The 20337-nt window shown below is 45.3% G+C and overlaps 1 protein-coding gene across 6 annotated transcripts in view; it reads right to left on the reverse strand.

Annotated features, from left to right (window-relative positions):
- LOC129834281 (serine/threonine-protein kinase BRSK2-like) overlaps nucleotides 1-20337 on the reverse strand; it is a 181560-nt gene that overhangs the window by 17169 nt on the left and 144054 nt on the right. For 3 of the 6 annotated variants that reach the window (XM_055899132.1, XM_055899130.1, XM_055899129.1), the window contains exons 7-15: nucleotides 19902-19970; nucleotides 16639-16785; nucleotides 13058-13089; nucleotides 10083-10244; nucleotides 9645-9742; nucleotides 9276-9429; nucleotides 7928-7987; nucleotides 3949-4009; nucleotides 1277-1970 (exon numbers count right to left, since the gene is read on the reverse strand). In XM_055899132.1, the coding sequence (XP_055755107.1) occupies nucleotides 1277-1970; nucleotides 3949-4009; nucleotides 7928-7987; nucleotides 9276-9429; nucleotides 9645-9742; nucleotides 10083-10244; nucleotides 13058-13089; nucleotides 16639-16785; nucleotides 19902-19970 (1477 nt within the window). The remainder of the gene's footprint in view (nucleotides 1-1276; nucleotides 1971-3948; nucleotides 4010-7927; nucleotides 7988-9275; nucleotides 9430-9644; nucleotides 9743-10082; nucleotides 10245-13057; nucleotides 13090-16638; nucleotides 16786-19901; nucleotides 19971-20337) is intronic. The other 3 variants (XM_055899133.1, XM_055899134.1, XM_055899131.1) reach the window with 3 other exon arrangements.

Raw genomic sequence — 20337 nt, forward strand, 5'->3', positions numbered from 1 at the left:
TGGGATGGAGTTTTGGCCTACCTGGTGACATCACCAGAAGGTACATTTGTCAATAGACCAACAAGACAGAGAGTTCGAAACCTCTCTGCCGATAACAGCTCGTTTTCAGTTTTCCGCTCCCCACTCAGTCCATTCCCAGACAGCCCTAGCAAAATTCTCACTTGAGAAATCGCTTTTTTACTGAGAAGCAATTTTTGTTTCTTTTTGACCATTTTCATTCAAAACAATATACTTAATTGTCAACCAAATTTTTTTGATACTGAGATAAAAACAGGCTGCATTTGACCTTTAAAGGTGAAAAGGTCAGACCAATGGGCAACGTCGCCCATTGATTGACATCTGAGAGCACTATTGTTTATAAAATGCTTTGTCTTTTACCATTGTATTACCATCATCTACAATGGTTATTCTGGATAAGATGGAAAATATCCCTTTACGTTGTATAAATCCAGTCAGGGAAAGGAAAGGGATACCTAGTAGGTTGCACAACTGAATGCATTCAACCGAGAAGCAGTTGTTGTGGGGGTTAATTGCCTTGCTCAAGGGCAAAACAGCAGAGTTTTCCACCTAGCCGGCTCTGGGATTCTGTCCCAACGCTCTAACCGCTAGGCTACCCTCCCGCCCCTTAGTAATGGAGGATTTCAACGATCTATCATCGTGCAGCACATATTACATGACAACTTACCTACAGGCATTAAAACATTATACCACTCATTGGACAAAGAAAAATACACCCTACAGTTTCCCCAATTACATATATGAGCTTACACGCTTTGAGAACCAACATAACGCCTATGGTAAAGCTCTGAAACTATACGCTCCTTACAACGCCAACAATTCTTCTTCTCACCTTTGCTCCTCTCGTCGGGAATGGAATAGCCGTTGATTTATAATGTACATGACTAATCATATCGAAGTTAATCGGACTAGCATAAAGAACTACCTCCCCCGTGGTTTAATAAGGTTATATCACAACGTATAGGACAGAACCATTACTGTTAACCCGCTTGAGATGAATGCAGATATTCCCCTGTGCTAAGGCTGGGAGAGTGTAAAATATATTTTCTAACCGTACTGTATGATTTGTGTATAGGTAGGATTTTAAAAGTCATGGTGACCTATCCCCTTGACCAGGTGGTTCCAGCACGTCGTTACCCTGGGGATGATCTACGCAGCCCAGAAAGATGTAGCTGTGAGCCACCAAAGGGTCCCATTCTTATACCTACTGTTAGTGTTTGTGGACACCCTGCCTCATTCCCTCAGTCCAGTCCAGTACCTTGCATTTTCCTGCGATGGAAGCGCGGCGAGCCCAGGAAGCTGTTCTTGATGGAGTTGAGACGCGTCCTCCAGGGCAGTCCGCCGATGGAGGGGCTGGGGGGCGGCGTGGGGCTGGGGGTGCCTGCCGGGCTATCCTTGGGCGTGTGCACCGGAGTGCCCTTGGGGGTGGGGAGGGGGCTCCCCAGCGGAGAGGGGTGTGGAGTCACCTGTATGGTGGGGACAGATTTGTGACCGTTGTGGTCAGGGTGGAGGCGGTGCCGGCGAAGGGGGGACATGGGTGGCATCGGGGACAGGGGGATGGAGAGCTTAGGGGGCACGGTGAGGGGCGGGTGGCGGCGTGGCCGCGGGCTGTTGGTGACGCAGGGGGGGCTGCCCAGGGGTGATGAGGGGGAGGTGGGCTCCGACTTGGGGGTGGTTGGGCTGTCAGCCAAGTTGGGAAGTGGGTTGGACCTGGTGGTCTGAAGGGGCTTCTCAGACACTTTGGGCTTGGCGGGGAGGGTCTGTGTGCGGGGGTGCATCAGGGGGGACCCCATCTTTGGCGTGTAGGAGTTGGGGAGCGGATGTGGGTGCACGCGATTAGCCCCCCCTACCCCGTTATGGTTAAGACGGGACTCTGGGGAATGGGTGGGGCTACAGTTGGGCGACTGACAGAGGTCCGGCGACTGGGGCGGGATAAAGAAGCGCCGGACCGGCTGCGATTGGACACGCACCGTTAGATTGACAGCGCAGGCAGCCAATGAGAGACCACGCCCAGAAGCCAAGGGACATATATAGAAAACACCACAACCCAATAAAGGTGGATTGCAATGAAAAGGCACCAGGAAAAAAACCAGCAATATAGTAAGAAATGACATGGAGGAGAGGATAGGTGGAGCGAGTGACACACAGGCAGGGAGAGTGGTGAGAGTGCAGAAAGAAAGACAAGAAGAACATGCCATTAGCACAACCAGCCAACCAGGAGGCAGCAGCACCATGGGGGGGACAGAAGTGTAGAACATTACAAGCATTCATGAAGCCAAACCCAAACCGGCAACCGAAACAGCACCCGACGCTAACTGCATTAGCTCCCAGACTGCATTGTTGGAAAGCAGCCGTACTGCATGCACAATGCTGTGGTATGAATGACATAGCAACTATCATGACAGGACATGAACGTTTATGACAGCTAATGAAAACTGGCATGTGTTCAAAGTTTATTGCAAGGCTTATCGGCTTTTTGTTGTGTCACTCATATGGCAGCATTGTTGAAGTGTTTATGTCGACTGCCTTGCTGAAGTGATCCTAATGAAATATAACGCATGAGCGTGTATGTCCCTGTGTGTGTGTGTGTGTGTGAGTGCATGTGGGTGCTCTAAAGTTTAAAGGTCAAATTATACTCCTAAACCCTAATCCCCTGTAGAATGATCCCATCAATGTGTGACACAATATGTAGCCTTACATAATCGGCACAATATATATACTTAAAAAAGGAGGACTGAAATGGCATCACCACTATCTGAACCAAGTCTTTTACAGTATCACTCAGCATTAAAAAAAGGATAGGAAGTCACATTTAGGCACCATGCTGACAGACATAAATATTTGCCCGAAAGAAATATATCCTTAACTATGAAACTTATACAGAATCGTTCACGACACTGACAGTTCAGCAAGAAGAGGCAGAATATGGGATGACTGCATGTTTGTATCCTCGCTAAGGGCTGGCGTTAAAAATGCATGGCCTTAGTAAAAGAACGGAGGAACTGTGCATGCTACCTAGGAGCTGGTGAGATGATTTGTAGCCCAAACTTTTACAGTCATTTTATAACATGGCAGCACTTTCTAATGTATTCCCTCATCGAAGATGACTTTGATGGATTATGTTACTATTTTATAGTACTGGTCATTGAACACTGAAATCCCACATATGGGATTTCAAATAATGGATGTGTTTGCAATCTGATGAGCTGTTGGGGGAATTAAGACCTTTCAAACAAGAACGATGGGTTCCCTCATCGGTACTTAAGCCCTTATGAGACATCACAAGAAGCCCTGTGACATGCAGCCTACATAGCTCTGTCGTAACGATGATACGACGACAGTCGTAACAGGTCATGATAACCAATCATACGTGACAGTGTAACAACTGATACTAACCCATTAATGACACAAAATCCTGATGCCAGCGTTATGTCAGGTGTCATTAGTCATGCCCTGTGTTTTGGGCTATCATGACATGTGACATAGATTTTAACCTTCCTTTGAAGCCTTTTCCAGAAATAGAATTACACCAAAAATGAACGCAATTGTCTGAGGATGGTGCTGGACCGTCTGACATACAAATAAAAACAGTTTAAAGAAAAAGCTTTTAAATAAAGTTAAAATCCAGGTCTTGTGACATGATTGTCCAAAACACATGGCCCTAGTCATAAGCTGTCATAGGGTATAGAGACGGGTAGCTTTACACTATTCTTATGACAGGATTATGCAGGCTTCACGTCAGATTCCTCCATGAGCTGCCTTATTCATAGCCTTATGAGTGGCCGTAGTGAGTGAATAGCAGCGTGTGCATTCCGGTGACAACCGCATCACAGCAGAGCTAGCGGTGAGGTGAGTTGGTGCGGTGCAGTGTAGGCCCCGGTGGGCCAGCGGGGGGGGGGGGGGGGGGGTACGGAACAACCGAACTCTTACCCTGGGACTGCTGAGAGGACTAGTGGAGAGACCGGAGGACGCTCCACTGATAGACCGTGACCTGTAGACACACACGCAGACACACAGGTTAAAGAGATCCTCTGACAATGCAATATGGGCGACTGCAACGGGAAAACACTGAACACTACAATATGAGCACACACTGGCACACCCCTAGCTGAAGGGAGGACAGAAAGCATGGGGGACAAACGCATATAAGCTTCAAAAGGAGTAGGATGAAGTTGCCCCTACACACTGATCTAAGATTGGTTTTGTGATTTACCCCATAATGGTTCAAGCTGCAATTTGGGAGGGTAAGCTGATCTTAGATCTGTGCATAATGGCATTTTCTAGCAGAAGCTTCTGGAAGAAGTGGAGGAAAGAGATCAGAATAAGACGAGTTCATTAAACTAACGTAACTACCTTGAACACAGTTGTATGTGGCTGTAGCACTTTGTACTGTATGCCGCTATCTGTACTTTTTGAAAACTTTGCCCTGAGCTAAAAAGGATGGCGGAGATTGAATCATACGTTGGTAAGTAGAGGAGATTGACTCAAACAAGGATGGATAACTGTGGATGTAGACAGGGTTATTTCACCCCTGGGGAGGGAGTCTGTTCAGGTCGGGATTTCTGAGCTGTTTTATTAAACACATTTCTCTCTGTCTTTCAATCTCTCCCTCTCTCTCTCTCTCTCCCGCTCTCTCTCATTTCAATTCAATTCAAAGGGGCTTTATTGGCATGAGAAGCAATGTTTATATTGCCAAAAGCGAGTAAAATAAACAATCACAGATAAACAATTAACATTAAACACACACAAGTTTGAAATGTTATATTATCCATTATGTGTAGTGTTGTTAGAATGTGCACATAGAAGAAGTACAAATGGCAAGGGGAAATAAATGAACAGATAAATATAGCTTTCATTTACGTTGCTGTTTGTTTTCCGCTGGTTGCCCTTTTCTATAGCAGCAACTTGTCACAGATTTTGCTGCGATGAGTGCATACTGCCGGTATTTCACATAACAGATATGGGAGTTTATCAATATTTGATTTGTTTTCAAACTATTTTGGGGTCCATGTAATGTGAGGGAAATAAGTATTTCTTATATCATCGCACATTTGCCAGGAGGTTAGGATGTGCAGATCAGTTTCCACCTCATTTTGTGGTGAGTGTGCACATAGCCTGTCTTCTCTTGAGAGCCAGGTCTGCCTATGGCGGCCTCTTAATAGCAACATAGCCTGTTTTCCTCAGTTTTTTATCAGTCATAGTGGTCACGCTCTCTCTCACTCTCTCTTTCGCTCTCCCTCTTACTCACTCTCTTCCTGGCTCATCACGCTCTCCATTTCTCTTTTTTTTTCTCTCTCTCTCTCTATCTCTCTCTCTCTGTCTGTCAATCTCTGTCTCCCTCTTCCTCTACCTTGCCTTTTATCTCTGATGAGGCATCAGAGCTGTCCTTGTGCAGAGCTTCAAATGGCTCGTGTGTACAATATGACTAACACAGTCACAGTGGCTGTAGACTAAAACGGCAGACCGTTGAAAGGTTTGGTGTGTGTTGGCTTTTAAATACTAGATTGGGTGTAATGGCCAACCGTGTCTGTCTACATGACAACAAGACATGCAAAGCATCAGGGTCCAAAGTCAACATCGATAAATACTTCAAACATGTCAGCTATGCCACGATTACACACACACACACACACACACACACACACACACACACACACACACACACACACACACACACACACACACACACACACACACACACACACACACACACACCTCAAAATGAATCACTGCCGTGTCTCTATTCTACTCCAGTTGAGCCTTTTCATTCTTTATTTACAATTCATTCACTTTTCATGTCTTCCTTTTATTTATTCCCCTTCTCTTGTCCATCCTCTGTTGTCAACCCCTCCCTTCCTCACATCACATAGGGCCACTGATGACAAGCGAAGGTTCGGGGATTTCATTTGCCATCGACGATTTGGCTATTTTGTTGGAAACTAAAATTGAAACAGTAAATCACGGTTAAATATGCTGCAGTGTGGCGCGCACGTGCACTCGCACACACACACACACACACACACAAACGCTAAGCTTCAACCTCAGGGAAGGATTTCACCCATCTGGATTACAAAGTGGCGACAGTAATACAAAAACGTAAGGCGAGCGAACGAGAACCGAAGAGCTGAGTTGCCTTTTCACCGAACCGCAATGGAATCGCCCAGACGGGGTTCCACACAGACGGACTTCGATGTCACAGTAGAGACACAGGAGATGATGTAACGGTACTGCACCACACACTACATGAAACTGTAACAACGGAAGAAGATTTATGAAGGGAGACATACTACAAGCCACAGAGTTAAGATGCAGAGGAGTTTCCCTTAGAGGTCTCTCTATGAGCTTGCCATACTGTATTTGGACATGTAGTAAATATTGATAACTGAGTACATATGAGTCAAATTGCAAGTTGTTCTATCATTGAAATGTGATACAAAACGAGGCAACGGTGTATTTTAGGACCATGCGGATGCTTCCGAGCTGTCGGGTAGGCTGATTGGAGTGTTTATCCGACAGGATAAAAAACTTAAAAAAAACGAATAATAATTATGTCCTCCCCACTTCTAAAACCAAAGTAGGGCCCCTGCATATACATATAGTCATATGCTTTCAGTCAATCCTATTTTGCGTGTGTAAACTTTGGAAATGTAATGGCTGTTCATGCCTTATTCTGCTGTATGTTGATGGTGGGCCGGGTGAGGCGTTTTTTAATTACAACACTTTATTGTGCTTGTGTGTGCGATCATACACACCTTGCCAAGATCAGGTAGTCTTTCAAGCACATAATTGAAAGAAATCTGTTGTTCGATGCCGATGAAATACAATGTGTGTTTGTGTGTACGTGTGCACTGGTGTGCATGTGTGTGTGTGTGTGTTTACCACTGTATCGCTCTAATTAAATAATGGAGATAAAAGACTATTCAGAGGGATGTGATTGCCTTATTTCCATCCCTATTTGTTCTTCTCTTCTTCGCTCCAGCAAAACGCCCCATCTGCATTCCCACCAATTAATTTATGCTAATCGCTCTCTGTACGGTGCGGTGGGGTGGGGGGGGGGGGCGGATCGGGGAAGCGTCTCTAAACTGTGTTCCTGGACACAAGGTCATCCGTGAATAGGCTTTGAAAGGAAGATTGGACCTGACTCACCATGGTGTGGTAACCTCACAAATAGACGGGCAGCAGACAAACAAATTCACACATGCATGGGAGCGGAAACAGGCACACACACACATACGTTCAGGCACACACGCACGCGCGCACACACACACACACACACACACACACACACACACACACACACACACACACACACACACACACACACACACACACACACACACACACACACACACACACACACACACACACACACACACAGACACACAATGGGGAAGGAGGCAAAACAGGGAAACGAGGAAGTTGACCTAAAATTGGGATTTGCCCTGGGACGCCGAAACTACAGCATCAAAGGAAAGAGAGGGGCCAAAAGAAGGAGGAGGAGAGGAGGATAAGATGCTTTTGATGTGCATGGAAGCAGCCGAGGGTGCAGAGAAGACTCCCTCCCTCCATCTCTTCTCTATCTCCTCTCTCCTTCAGTTCAGTCTAGGCCTGATCACATTGGCCCAGTTTACCACAGTATGAAAATAAGGGCTTTATTGTGTGAATTCATGATCAGATAGCCAGGCAGTCAAGTGAACTTCTGGTAAAAGTTTCAGAAGTATTCTAACGGCAGGAGGTTCGATTCTTTGGGAATGAATTTTATGCAGACAAAACGGGAGCTTAGTTTTTATTGAAGTTTACTCGACTACCCTCTCAAAGGCTTATAGACTTAAACATGGTGAGAATGGGAATGGGAAAACCCCTCTGAAACTCAACTGTGGCAAGAGAGACAGACAAAAGTGACAAATACCTTTCTTCTTTGGTGAAGTTAGCGTTTGTGATATCCAAGCTTTTACTGAAAACAGACTTACTACAGACAGAAAGAAAGTAAAGAGACAGACAGAAAGACAGTCACATAAAGGGACTGATTCTAAGCATTCCCTAAAAAGTACAGATTATTGTATACGTCATGAGTTGGCAACCTCACGTTACTTGTGTATGCAATACAGAGCTGGCTATTGCTCACAATGACCAATGCACAGGAAGAAATATTAGTCTTGAAAGGAAAAGTTAACAGAAGAAGAACAATTATTGATCATGACATGACAATGGAAAACATGAAAAAAAAGATTCACACATGACATGAATATATTAATCAGCAAGTAAAAACAGATTAAACAAAGAGGTAAGACACTTTGAACGGTCATGATAATATGGGGTTATTCTCACATGTGGCATAAAAAAATGTTGAAGTCTTAAAGCCTCTATCCTCTTTGGAAGACTCACCCGCGCAGAAAGTTGTAAACTTTTCTGTCAGTGTCAGGCTGTCATAACACTCTAAGCAGCTTAATAATTCAGTTAGTGAGAGGAGGGATTCTACTGGAAGTACACACACAGCAGATTGAACTAATAGAATGAGATATCCAACCGGAAATCCATAATATGTAGGCACCCTACTCCTACGTATGTGAATCCGGCGTGTGTGTTTGTGTACGTGTTGGTATGGTGTGTACGTGTGTGTTTGTGGTGTGTGTGTGTGTCCATGCATGCACGTGTCTGTTTGTTAAAGAGATTCTCCGGTCATTTTGTATACTTTTTAGCCAGTAGTTCTGAGAGTAGCACTCACAAGCAAGAAGTGGCCCCCAAAATTGCATACTACGTCACATATGTGCCAATATGTGCACCACGTCATTGCTCTCTCTCTCTCTCTCTCTCTCTGCTGTGTCCACTGAGCCGTTGGGCCTGCCTCATTAGATAATGCTGGGCAGGCCTCTTGCTAGCTGCCACTCAAATGTGAGAGGCTAAAGCTCAACGTAGGGAGAATGGCACGGCACAGCTTCACGATAAACAGTCACTTTCAAACTAGGGATTTCGTGGCTAATTGAGGTAAGACAGTAATTCTACTCATAGCTTATGCATGTATGAACTACACATTGACACATCCAGCCCAAAGCGGGCGGTTAAAAAATAATCGGAGACTGCCCAGGGTGTGTGTGTGTGTTCGTGTGAGCATTAGTGTGTATGTGTGTCGATGTGTGTATGTGTGGGTGTGCTTACACTGATATGTGTTGCATGTACTTGTGCATGTGTGTATGTGTGTCAATGTGATACGTGTGAGTGAGTCCATGTACTGTATGTGTGTGTACACCACACCATACCTCTGCCCATGTGTTGCCATGTCGATGGCTCGTCGTACGGGCACAGGAGAGCCCCCCTCTGTGACACTCAGCACCTCCATAGACTTCCTCTCCGGCCTCCTCTTCCCATGGCGGTTCAACATGGGGGAGTCCACCCGCTTCCTGGGCGGGTCAGCTGAACAGGGGTCAGGGGTCAAATGTTAGGGGTCAGGGGAGAAGCAAGTGAAGCAAGAAAGAGAACTAGTTAACAAACAAACCAACTACACGTGTGACAGAACATCTTATCTGAGTTATGGTGTAGCTACTGCAGGTTTTTATTCATACAAGGCATAGAAGGTTTGGACTAGTCTACTTCTCCTATTGTGTATGGGGTGATTTGGACAAGCCTACCTATCTCACTGCGCGGGGGGAGGTTCTGGTCCTCCTGACTGGGGTACCTCTCCTTCCGGTCCAGCAGCAGGAAGTAGATCATCTTCTCCTGGTTATCACTGGGGAGACAAGACAGTCAAGTCATCCTGTCGGATGTCCTTGAAGCACCTCAGAGCGGATGACTTCGCCGACACTTCCATTTCTCCCTCCATATCTCTCCATCCCTTTCTCCTTCCCTCTTGTCAGAGAGCAGGTCTTTCATCAGTTTGCTCTCATCTCTGACACAGCCCAGTGAGTGCATTATCTCCCTCCCTCCCTCCACAGAGAGAAAGTCTTTGGTGCGTTTCTTTGTGTCCCCAAAGCAGCACTGAGTGTACTTCTTTAGCCCTTCCATCCTTACAGTCCTCCCTCGCCCTCTTTACCCTCTCCCTCCCTCCCTCGCATCCCTCTATTACTCACTCGTCAGAGAGCAGGTCTTTGGTGAGTTTGCCCTTGTCTCTGAAGCAACCCAGAGAGTGCATGCTCTCCAGGACGTCCGGGTCTATCTCTTCAGTGCTCAGGGTTCTGATGGCCACCTTCCTGGGGACAGGCTGCTCCGGCTCTGGCTCGTTCTTCCCGGCTCTGACAGACAGGAAGAATGACAGGAATGACTGACAGATGTTTTTTTTTATATATAAATACTTTTTTTCACCAGGGAAGACATATTGAGACCTAGGTATTTTACAACAGCGTCCAAAGGTTTAAGAGGAGTAGCAGCTGCACTTTGATAAATAACATCACCGTAGTCAAGAGCAGATAAAAAGGTTGACCAAATAATTTGCTTCTTACTGCTTAGAGAAAAAGGCACTATCTGTTTCTGTAGAAAAAGACAACTTTAACTTGTAGTTTCTTAACCAGCTTATCTAGATAGGCAATACAGTGGAGTAGAACGCTAACAGCGGGAGATTTTCAATGTTAGCAATGTTAGCAGTGACAAAAACACACTACAAAGCTAGCAGAATTGTGAAACTACTTTACCGTTAAGAAAATGAATCCACCAAACATGACGAAGACACACTGAACACAAATATAAATGCATCATGCGACAATTTCAAAGAGTTTACTGAGTTACAGTTCATATAAGGAAATCAGTAAATAAAAAAATACAAATCATTAGGCCATAATCTATGGATTTCACATGACTGGGAATACAGATAGGCATATGTTGGTCACAGACACCTTAAAAAAAGATATGGGTGTAGATCAGAAAACAAGTCAGTAGTGTGACCACTATTTGCCTCATGCGGCGCAATCATCTTGGAGTGGATCTGGATGTTGATGGTGGCCTGTGGAATGTTGTCCCACTCCTCTTCAATGGCTGTGCGAAGTTACTGGATATTGGTGGGAACTGGTCCATGCTGTCGTGCACGTCGATTCAAAGCATCCCAAACATAATCAACGGGTGACATGTCTGGTGAGTATGCAGGCCATGGAAGAACTGGTTACATTTTCAGCTTCCAAGAACTGTGTACAGATCTTTGCAACATGGGTACGTGCACTTTCATGCTGAAACTTAAGATGACAGCGACGGATGAATGGCACGACAATGGGCCTCAGGATCTCATCACAATATCTCTGTGCATTAAAATTGATATCGATAAAATGCAATTGCGTTTATTGTCCGTAGCATATGCCTGGCCATACCAGAAATTCTGCAGTTGTGCAAATCCACAATTTTATCAGCTGTCCGGGTAGCTGGTCTCAGATGATCCCGCAGGTGAAGAAGCCAGGCGTGGAGGTCCTGGGTTGGCGTGGTTACACATGGTCGGTGGTTGTGAGGCCGGTTGGACGTACTGCCAAATTCTCTAAAACGATGTTGGAGGCGGCTTATGGTAGAGATATGAACATTCAATTCCCTAGCAAGAGCTCTGGTGGACATTCCTGCAGTCAGCATGCCAATTGCACGCTCCCTCAAAACTTGAGACATCTGTGGCATTGTGTTGTGTGACAAAACTGCACATTTTAGAGTGGCCTTTTATCTTCCCCAGCAAAAGGTGGACCTGTGTAATGATCATGCTGTTTAATCAGCTTCTTGATAGGCCACACCTGTAAGGTGGATGAATTATCTTGACAAAGGAGAAATGATAACTAACAGGGATGTAAGCAAATTTGTTCCCGAAAATTTGAGCGAAATAAGCTTTTCGTGTGTATGAAAAATGTCTGGGATCTTTTATTTCAGTTCTTGAAACATGGGACCAACACTTTCCATGTTGCTTGTAGATTTTTGTTCAGTATACAATATCGTAGATTGCTGAATAGCAATGATGAACTGACATAATGTAGTAATGAGCAACACACATTATTACATTGCTGAACAGTAGAACGGTCCTTGCCTCTTTTCTGAGAGGAGGTATCCTCTACAAGATCGGTTGAGCGAACATAGGCTAATGTGATTAGCATGAGGTTTTAAGTTACAAGAACATTTCCCAGAACATAGTCATATCTGATATTGGCAGAAAGCTTAAATTCTTGTTAATCTAACTGCACTGTCCAATTTACAGTAGCTATTACAGTGAAATAATACCATGCTATTGTTTGACAGAGAGTGCACAGTTATGAACTTGAAAATGTATTCGTAAACCAATTAGGCACATTTGGGCAGTCTTGATACAACATTTTGAACGGAAATGCAATGGTTCATTGAATCAGTGTAAAACGTTGCACATACACTGCTGCCATCTAGTGGCCAAAATCGAAATTGTGCCTGGGCTGGAATAATACATTATAGCCTTTCTCTTGCATTGTACCAAGATGATGGTACAAAATTTAAATAAAAAGCGTTTTTTTCTTTGTATTATCTTTTACCAGATCTAATGTGTTATATTCTCCTACATCAATTCAACATTTCCACAAACGACAAAGTGTTTCCTTTCAAATGGTTTCAAGAATATGCATATCCTTGCTTCAGGTCCTGAGCTACAGGCAGTTAGATTTGGGTATGTCATTTTCGTCATTTTCGGTCATTTTCGGCGAAAATTGAAAAAAAGGGGCAGATCCTTAAGCCTGCATTGTTAGGGCCAAGCCATTTAGGAGGAGAACAGAGTTCCATTAAAACTAAGAACATGATGGTATTTTATGTTCAGGTGGTGTGTAGGGCAACTACTAGAACCGCTCACATCTGTCCTAATGGACCTTCTCTTACTATAAAGGCTGCGAAATTTTTTACTTCCGATTCCATTAGTTCCCATTCATTAATTTAGCCTATGTAAGTGCAATACTTTTATCTACTGACCCTTTGTTTGAATATTTGCTACATTATGTCAATTTAATTGAATTTCACAGGTAAAAGTGCATTTATCTATTATATGCACAAAACAGCCAGTCGTATGCATGTACACACACAAAGACACACACACACACACACACACACACACATAGAAAGGAGCTCTACTCACATGTACCAGTTGTGCTTCTGGATCTGCTCTAACTGCAGAGACACACAGGAAGAGGAAAAAACATGACATCATTAATGACACAGCACGTGGAACAGGTGCTGCGACAGACAGACAGACAGACAGACAGACAGACAGACAGACAAATGAACACAGCAACATGCCTTATCCGTTCTTACTGTACGCATTAAGACACACGTAAGGCTTCTAGTAACAACCAGTCTTTATCTACTGTACTGACAAAAATATAAAACACTGTATGTACAGAAGTATCCGGACACCCCATCAAATTAGTGGATTAGTCTATTTCAGCCACACCCATTGCTGACAGGTGTATAAAATAGAGCACACTGCCATGCAATCGCCATAGACAAACATTGGCAGTAGAATGACCTTACTGAAGAGCTCAGTGACTTTCAACGTGGCACCGTCAATGGAGGCCACCTTTCCAACAAGTCAGTTTGTCAAATGTATGCCCTGCTAGAGCTGCCCCGGTCGACTGTAAGTGCTGTTATTGTAAAGTGTAAATGTCTAGTAGCAACAACAGCTCATCCGCGAAGTGGTAGGCCACACAAGCTCACAGAACGGGACAGCCGAGTGCTGAAGCGCATAATGCGTAAAAATCTTCTGTCCTCGATTGCAACACTTATTACCAAGTTCCAAACTGCCTCTGGAAGCAACGTCAGCATAAGAACTGTTCGTCTGGAGCTTCATGAATTGGGTTTCCATGGCCGAGCAGCCGCACACAAGCCTAAGATTCCCATGAACAATGCCAAGCATTGGTTGGGGTGGTATAAAGCTCATACTGGACTCTGGAGCAGTGGAAATGCTTTCTCTGGAGTGATGAATCATGCTTCACCATCTGGCAGTCTGACGAACAAATCTGGGTTTGGCGGATGCCAGGAGAAGGTTACCTGCCCGAATGTGCCAACTGTAAAGTTTGGTGGAGGAGGAAGAATGGTCTGGGGCTAGGCCCCTTAGTTCCAGTGAAGGAAAATCTTAATGCTACAACATACAATTATATTCTAGATGATTCTGTGCTTCCAACTTTGTGACAACAGTTTGGGGAAGGCCCTTTCCTGTTTCAGCATGACAATGCCCCTGTGCAAAAAAAGCGAGGTCCATACATAAATGGTTTGTCGAGATTGGTGTGGAAGAACTTGACTGGCCTGCACAGAGCCCTAACCTCAACCCCATCGAACACCTTTGTGATGAATTGGAACGCCCCCAGCGTGCCAGGCCTAATCGCCCAACATCAGTGCCCAACCTCACTAATACCCTTGTGGCTGAATGGAAGCAAGTCCCCGCAGCAATGTTGCAACATCTAGTGGAAAGCCTTCCAAGAGGCTGCTGTAGCAGAAAAGGGGGGACCAACTCCATATTAATGCCCATGATTTTGGAATGAGACGTTCGACGTGCAAGGGGTCCACGTGCTTTTGGTCATGTAGTGTATATTAATTTCTATGGGGCTTCCACTTACTTCAATACATAAAAAACAAAAAAACATTCTAGCATTAATATTAATATTATTTGTTGAGTAGATTAAACAGATAGAAAACCAGCTTAGTGAGGGACACTTAAAACATTGGGCAACTGGGAAATAACCCTCTCCTTGACAGAAAACTCAACGCTAATTGATGTGAGTGAGAGTAATCTAGTTAACTGTTGGAGGTGTAATGAACACGATGGGAGACGGAGAGCTGGTTTCAAGCGCAGGGCGCAGCAGGTGTTTATTTGTAAAGGACCACAGGAGGAGGCAGGTAGCTGGGTCCAGGGGCAGGCAGAAGGTCATACACAGGGGGTCCAAAAAGGCAACAGTACAGGCAGGGAAAAGGCTAGTAACGTCATCCGGGAGATCAGGCCATAGGCTGATAACAGGAAATACAATAGGCTAAAGTACAGTCAGGGAATAGGCAAAAGGCGTCGTTAGTGAGGCAGGCCAAAACTATCACACACCGGAGGATTAAATTACGGGAAACACAGCGCTCCAAATAGACACGTGTCACAAAACAAACAATACCTCACAATGAAGGGGTGCAGATAACTGAACTAAATAGTGTTTGATAATGACATACAGGTGTGTGAACAGGTGATCAGAATTCAGGTGATTGGGATCTGGAGAGTGAGCTGCGTTCAGGGGATCTATGTGTTTGAGCGTGTGAGTGGAAAGTGGGCTGGAAAGTGAGCTGCGTTCAGGGGATCTATGTGTTTGAGAGTGTGAGTGGAAAGTGGGCTGGAAAGTGAGCTGCTTTCAGGGGATCTACGTGTTTGAGAGTGTGAGTTGGAAGCAGACGTTACGGCAGGAAGTCACACTGTAGCTGTGGGAGGGTTTGAAGTGCTGACTGTCTGTGTCTCAGATGGCTGAACCAAACAGCCAATGGGATTGCTGTCTAGAGCAGGGGTGGGCAAACTTCTAGGCTCGAGGGCCACATCGGGATTTTGAAATTCGACGGAGGGACGCATTTTTGGGGGAGACCAATTGTTTGTTCAAAACTATTTGCAGGGGCCTCCCGAGTTGGGCAACGGTCTAAGGCACTGCGTCGCAGTGCTTGAGGCGTCACTACAGACCCGGGTTTGATCCCAGGCTGTGTCACAGCTGGCCGTGACTGGGAGACCCATGAGGTGGCGCACAATTGGCCCAGTGTCGTCTGGGTTAGGAGAGGGTTTGGCAGGCCGAAATGTCCTTGTCCCATCGCGCTCTAGCAACTCCTGTGGTGTGCCGCGCGCATGCATGCTGACACGGTTGCCAGGTGTACGGTGTTTCCTCTAACCCAGCCTTCCGGGTTAAGCGGGCATTGTGTCAAGAAGCAGTTCGGCTTGGCTGGGTCGTGTTTCGGCTCTCGACCTTCGCCTCTCCCGAGTCCGTATGGGAGTTGCAGCGATGGAACAAAACTATAACTACCAATAGGATTCCACAAAATTGGGGAGAAAAAGTGTAATGTATATATATATATTTTTTTTTTTATGTATCCGGGCCGCGGGCCGCGGGCCGTACTTTGCCTGCCCCTTAGTCTAGAGTCTAGAACCAGAGAGGAGGTTTCCCGGACCCAGATTAAGCCTACTCCTGAACAAAAGGACATGCTAACTGTAGAAACTCCATTAAAAGTGATGTTCAGTCAAGGAATAGTCTTAATCTGAGCATGATAAACTGCCCCAGAGTGTCTTTAGTCTAAATCAGGGGAAGATGACTCCCTTTCTCTGCAGTGATAAGTGATTTCTGCTTTACTAGTACTGTGAGTGAGAGCTTTACACTGTGGTAGTCAATATTTTGTGGTAATAAAGTGAGATGGAATTGTTTGTTACATATCTGCTAGTCCCTTTTGAAGTTTCCCCCTGTATTGATTGAGAACCAATTTACATTTCACCTGAAAGTGAAAAAATGTAGTATTAAGTGCATCTTTCAGCTGAAACAAGGGTGTTGTGAACATACATCTGATCCTAGGCCTGATCTTAGCAGTAGATTTGGTGGGACATACCCACCTCTTAGGGGTGTAAACTGATCAGATAATAAGGGAATTGTCTACCCGAAATAAGGGGGTTATGAACATACATCTGATCCTAGAGCTGATCTTAGAGGAACGTACCGTGAGTCTCTTAGTGGCATCCACCTCGATCATGCCCCGAAGAAGGTTCTGACAGTCTGGGGGGATGAAGTGGGGCATGTGGAAAACACCCAATTTCACCTTCTCCAGCAGGTTTCTCAGGTTGTCATCGTCAAATGGCAGGGCACCCTGGAATGATACGATTCTATTCATAAATCCAGCCAGCCAAGTGGATACACTGCATTCAAAGCATCAAGGATGACACAAAAAAAGTTAATACATTTATTTACACTGTGGTCCTCTGAACAACACAGAGAGGAGCATTATTACCAGAATGATGCTCAAGTTCCACCACAGATATTCTTAGGCTTGGTCTACAGGACCCACTTAAAGCCTAATCCTGGACAAAAAAAGAATATTCAACGGAGATTCCCATTACCCAAATAAAAGTGTTTCCTAGTCCAAGACAAGGCTTAATATGTGTCCGGGAAACCGGCCATATGTAATATCACTCAGTAAGTCGGCATTGGAAATCTAGAGTCATGCCAAAGTAGGAAACTTAGACTGCCAGGTGAGGCTGTACTGTAAGCATCTGACACGGATAAACAACTGTTACGATGTGCACTGAGAGTCGGGAAGCAAGTTCAGGGAATGAGTGTTTTAATAAATAAATATAAAACAAGAAACGCAAAAATCGCACAGACATGAAACTGAAACAATGAAGCCTGGGGAAGGAACCAAAAGGAGTGACATATAGGGCAGGAAATCAAGGTGGTGATGGAGTCCAGGTGAGTGTCATTATGAGCTTACGCGCGTAACAATGGTGGCAGGTGTGCTCCATAACGAGCAGCCTGGTGACCTAGAGTTCGGAGAGGGAGCACACGTGACAGTACCTCCTCCCTGACGTGCACTTTTGGCGCGGGGATCAGGAGGGGACGGGTCACATCTGCTAAGGCGCAGAAACCTGACGAATGGCAGCCTGGCGAGCCAGCTGAGGCACGGCAGCCTGTCGAGCCAGCTGAGGCACGGCAGCCTGTCGAGCCAGCTGCCAGCTGAGGCATGGAAACGCGTCGAGCCAGCTAAGGCAGGGGGACCCGTTGAACCCGCCGACGCATGGGAATCCGACATACTGGCTGATGCCTCCCAGGTAACTCCGGGAGTCAGAACCCGACATCACCTCCAACACAAAAAAAACGGATAATTCCCTTTGGTGAGGCGTTATTCTGTAATGATGTCGCTGGACCAGACAGGACTGGCAAAAAGTGCTCTTTACTGACGAGTCGTGGTTTTGTCTCCAGGGGTGATGGTCGGATTCGCATTTATTGTGGAAGGAATGAGCGTTCTCCCGAGGCCTCTACTCTGGAGCGGGATCGATTTGGAGGTGAAAGGTCCGTCATGGTCTGGGGTGGTGTGTCACAGCATCATCGGACTGAGTTTGTCGTCATTGCAGGCAATCTCAACGCTGTGCGTTACAGAGAAGAAATCCTCCCCCCTCATGTGGTACCCTTCCTGCAGGCTCATCCTGACATGACCCTCCAGCATGACAATGCCACCAGCCATACTGCTCGTTCTGTGCGTGATCTCCTGCAAGACAGGAATGTCAGTGTTCTGCCATGGCCAGCGAAGAGCCTAGATCTCAATCCCATTGAGCATGTCTGGGACCTGTTTGATCGGAGGGTGAGGGCTAGGGCCATTCCCCCCAGAAATGTCCGGGAACTTGCAGGTGCCTTGGTGAAAGAGTGGGGTAACGTCTCACAGCAAGAAGTGGCATATTGGGTGCATTCGATGAGGAGGAGTTGCACTGCAGTACTTAATGCAGCTGGTGGCCACACCAGCTGACTGTTACTTTAAAATTTGACCCCCCCCTTTGTTCAGGGACACAATATTCAATTTCTGTTAGTCACATGTCTGTGGAACTTGTTCAGTTTATGTCTCAGTTGTTGAATCTTGTTATGTTCATACACATATTTACACATGTTAAGTTTGCTGAAAATAAACGCAGCTGACAGTGAGATGACGTTTCTTTTTTTGCTGAGGGCAGGTCATGAAGGAGGTGATGGAGTCCAGATGAGTGTCATTTTGCACTGACGCGCGTAACGATGGTGACAGGTGTGCGCCATATCAAGCAGCCTGGTGACCTAGAGGCCGGAGAGGGAGCACACTTGACCAACAACAAGATTATTGTTGTTAGCCAAGGGACTACAGTGAACAACTTTACTCACGGCAGTCAATGTAGGTCTATCTGACAAAGTCACAGTTCTTCTTTTTTGATGTTAGCCAAAGCATAGCCCTGCTCTAGGCAGCCTTCTTCAAAATCTCTAATACGAATGGGTTTCAAGAGACACTAGCCAAAGCAATACATGAGCATTACTCATGACCATCAGTGAAGGTCTATCTGACATTTGAAACAGGCAGAGTATTCATACTTCTACGGATGGAAGGTGTAGTTTATGACACCATTACTGATCGAGTCTCTTCCCGTCGCAACACGCCTTCATCAGGGAGATAGAATAGATGGCCATATTGACACAGCATTGAGAAACACACACACAGCCGATCATTTCCTTTGTTCTCAGCTCTCCACTTTGTCACTGTCTAATCAGAGTGGTGTGTGAATGCAGGTGACACATACTCTGATTAATGAGCATATGGGTGTCAGTACAAAGCTGACAGTCAAGCCAGCCCAGGAAATCCCTGCTCCAATCAGAAACATGATGAATCAACCAATCATATGGGGATGAAAGGGTGCCGATTTAATTTTCAGTCCTGATCCAATAATCTAATGTCGTCTTTCACTTACATTCTGTACAGACAAGAACTGGAATCACAGGCCATTGGCAAGAAGTTTGTTTTACCACATTTATTAAGTTATGTCTCCAAACCTTGTCCTGTCTCTTGCCTCGAATTCCTCCCCAGGGAATGTAAAAGTCACTGTAGACCAAAGCCAGTGAGTCACTGAGGTGCAGCTTCCCATGAAGACTTATTGTGTCACAGGCAAATACGTCCCCTGTGACTTTACCTCACATCAAACCACAACAATAACTCAACATATGCCTGAGGGACTCGCAGATGAACTTATAGCACTTCTTCCTATTTGTTCTCCCTATTCTCATTCCGGTTTAAAAGTTACGTAAGCACACAATAAGCACACGTAATTTAACAACTTGCTAGTATTTGTCATTTTTGTTGTTGTTTGTTTACTGCTGCGGGTCAGAAGGAGAGAAGGAAGATGAGCGTTTAAGGTCCATTGCAGGATGCCCGGGCACGTGTCAAGGCCATCGTCAGGGAAGCTGTCAATCACTCACCACTAAAAGTGCAAAGAGGATGACCCCACAGCTCCACACGTCTGCTTTCCTCCCGTCGTACTTCTCCCCCTGAGAAAGAGAGAGAGAGAGGGAGAGAGAGAGGGTGAGGAAGGGTGAGGAGTGAGACAGAGAGATAACGATAGACAAAAATAGAGTGAAAGAGAGTAATCAATAATGCTTTTTGTTATGGAGGTGAGATACAAATTACAAATTATTTTTATGAACTGAAAACCTCAGATGAACCTTTAAATCCCTCACTTGGGTGAGTTAGTGCTTACAGTGCCTTCAGAAAGTATTAATACCCCTTGACATAATCAAAACGTATTAAATATATATTTTTTCTCACACATCTACATGCAATAGCCCATAAAGACAAACTGACAACAAATTTTTACAAATGTATTGAAAATTAAATACAAAAATATTGCATTTACAT

Source organism: Salvelinus fontinalis, chromosome 35, assembly GCF_029448725.1.
Source record: "Salvelinus fontinalis isolate EN_2023a chromosome 35, ASM2944872v1, whole genome shotgun sequence".
Classification (NCBI taxonomy): Eukaryota; Metazoa; Chordata; class Actinopteri; order Salmoniformes; family Salmonidae; genus Salvelinus; species Salvelinus fontinalis.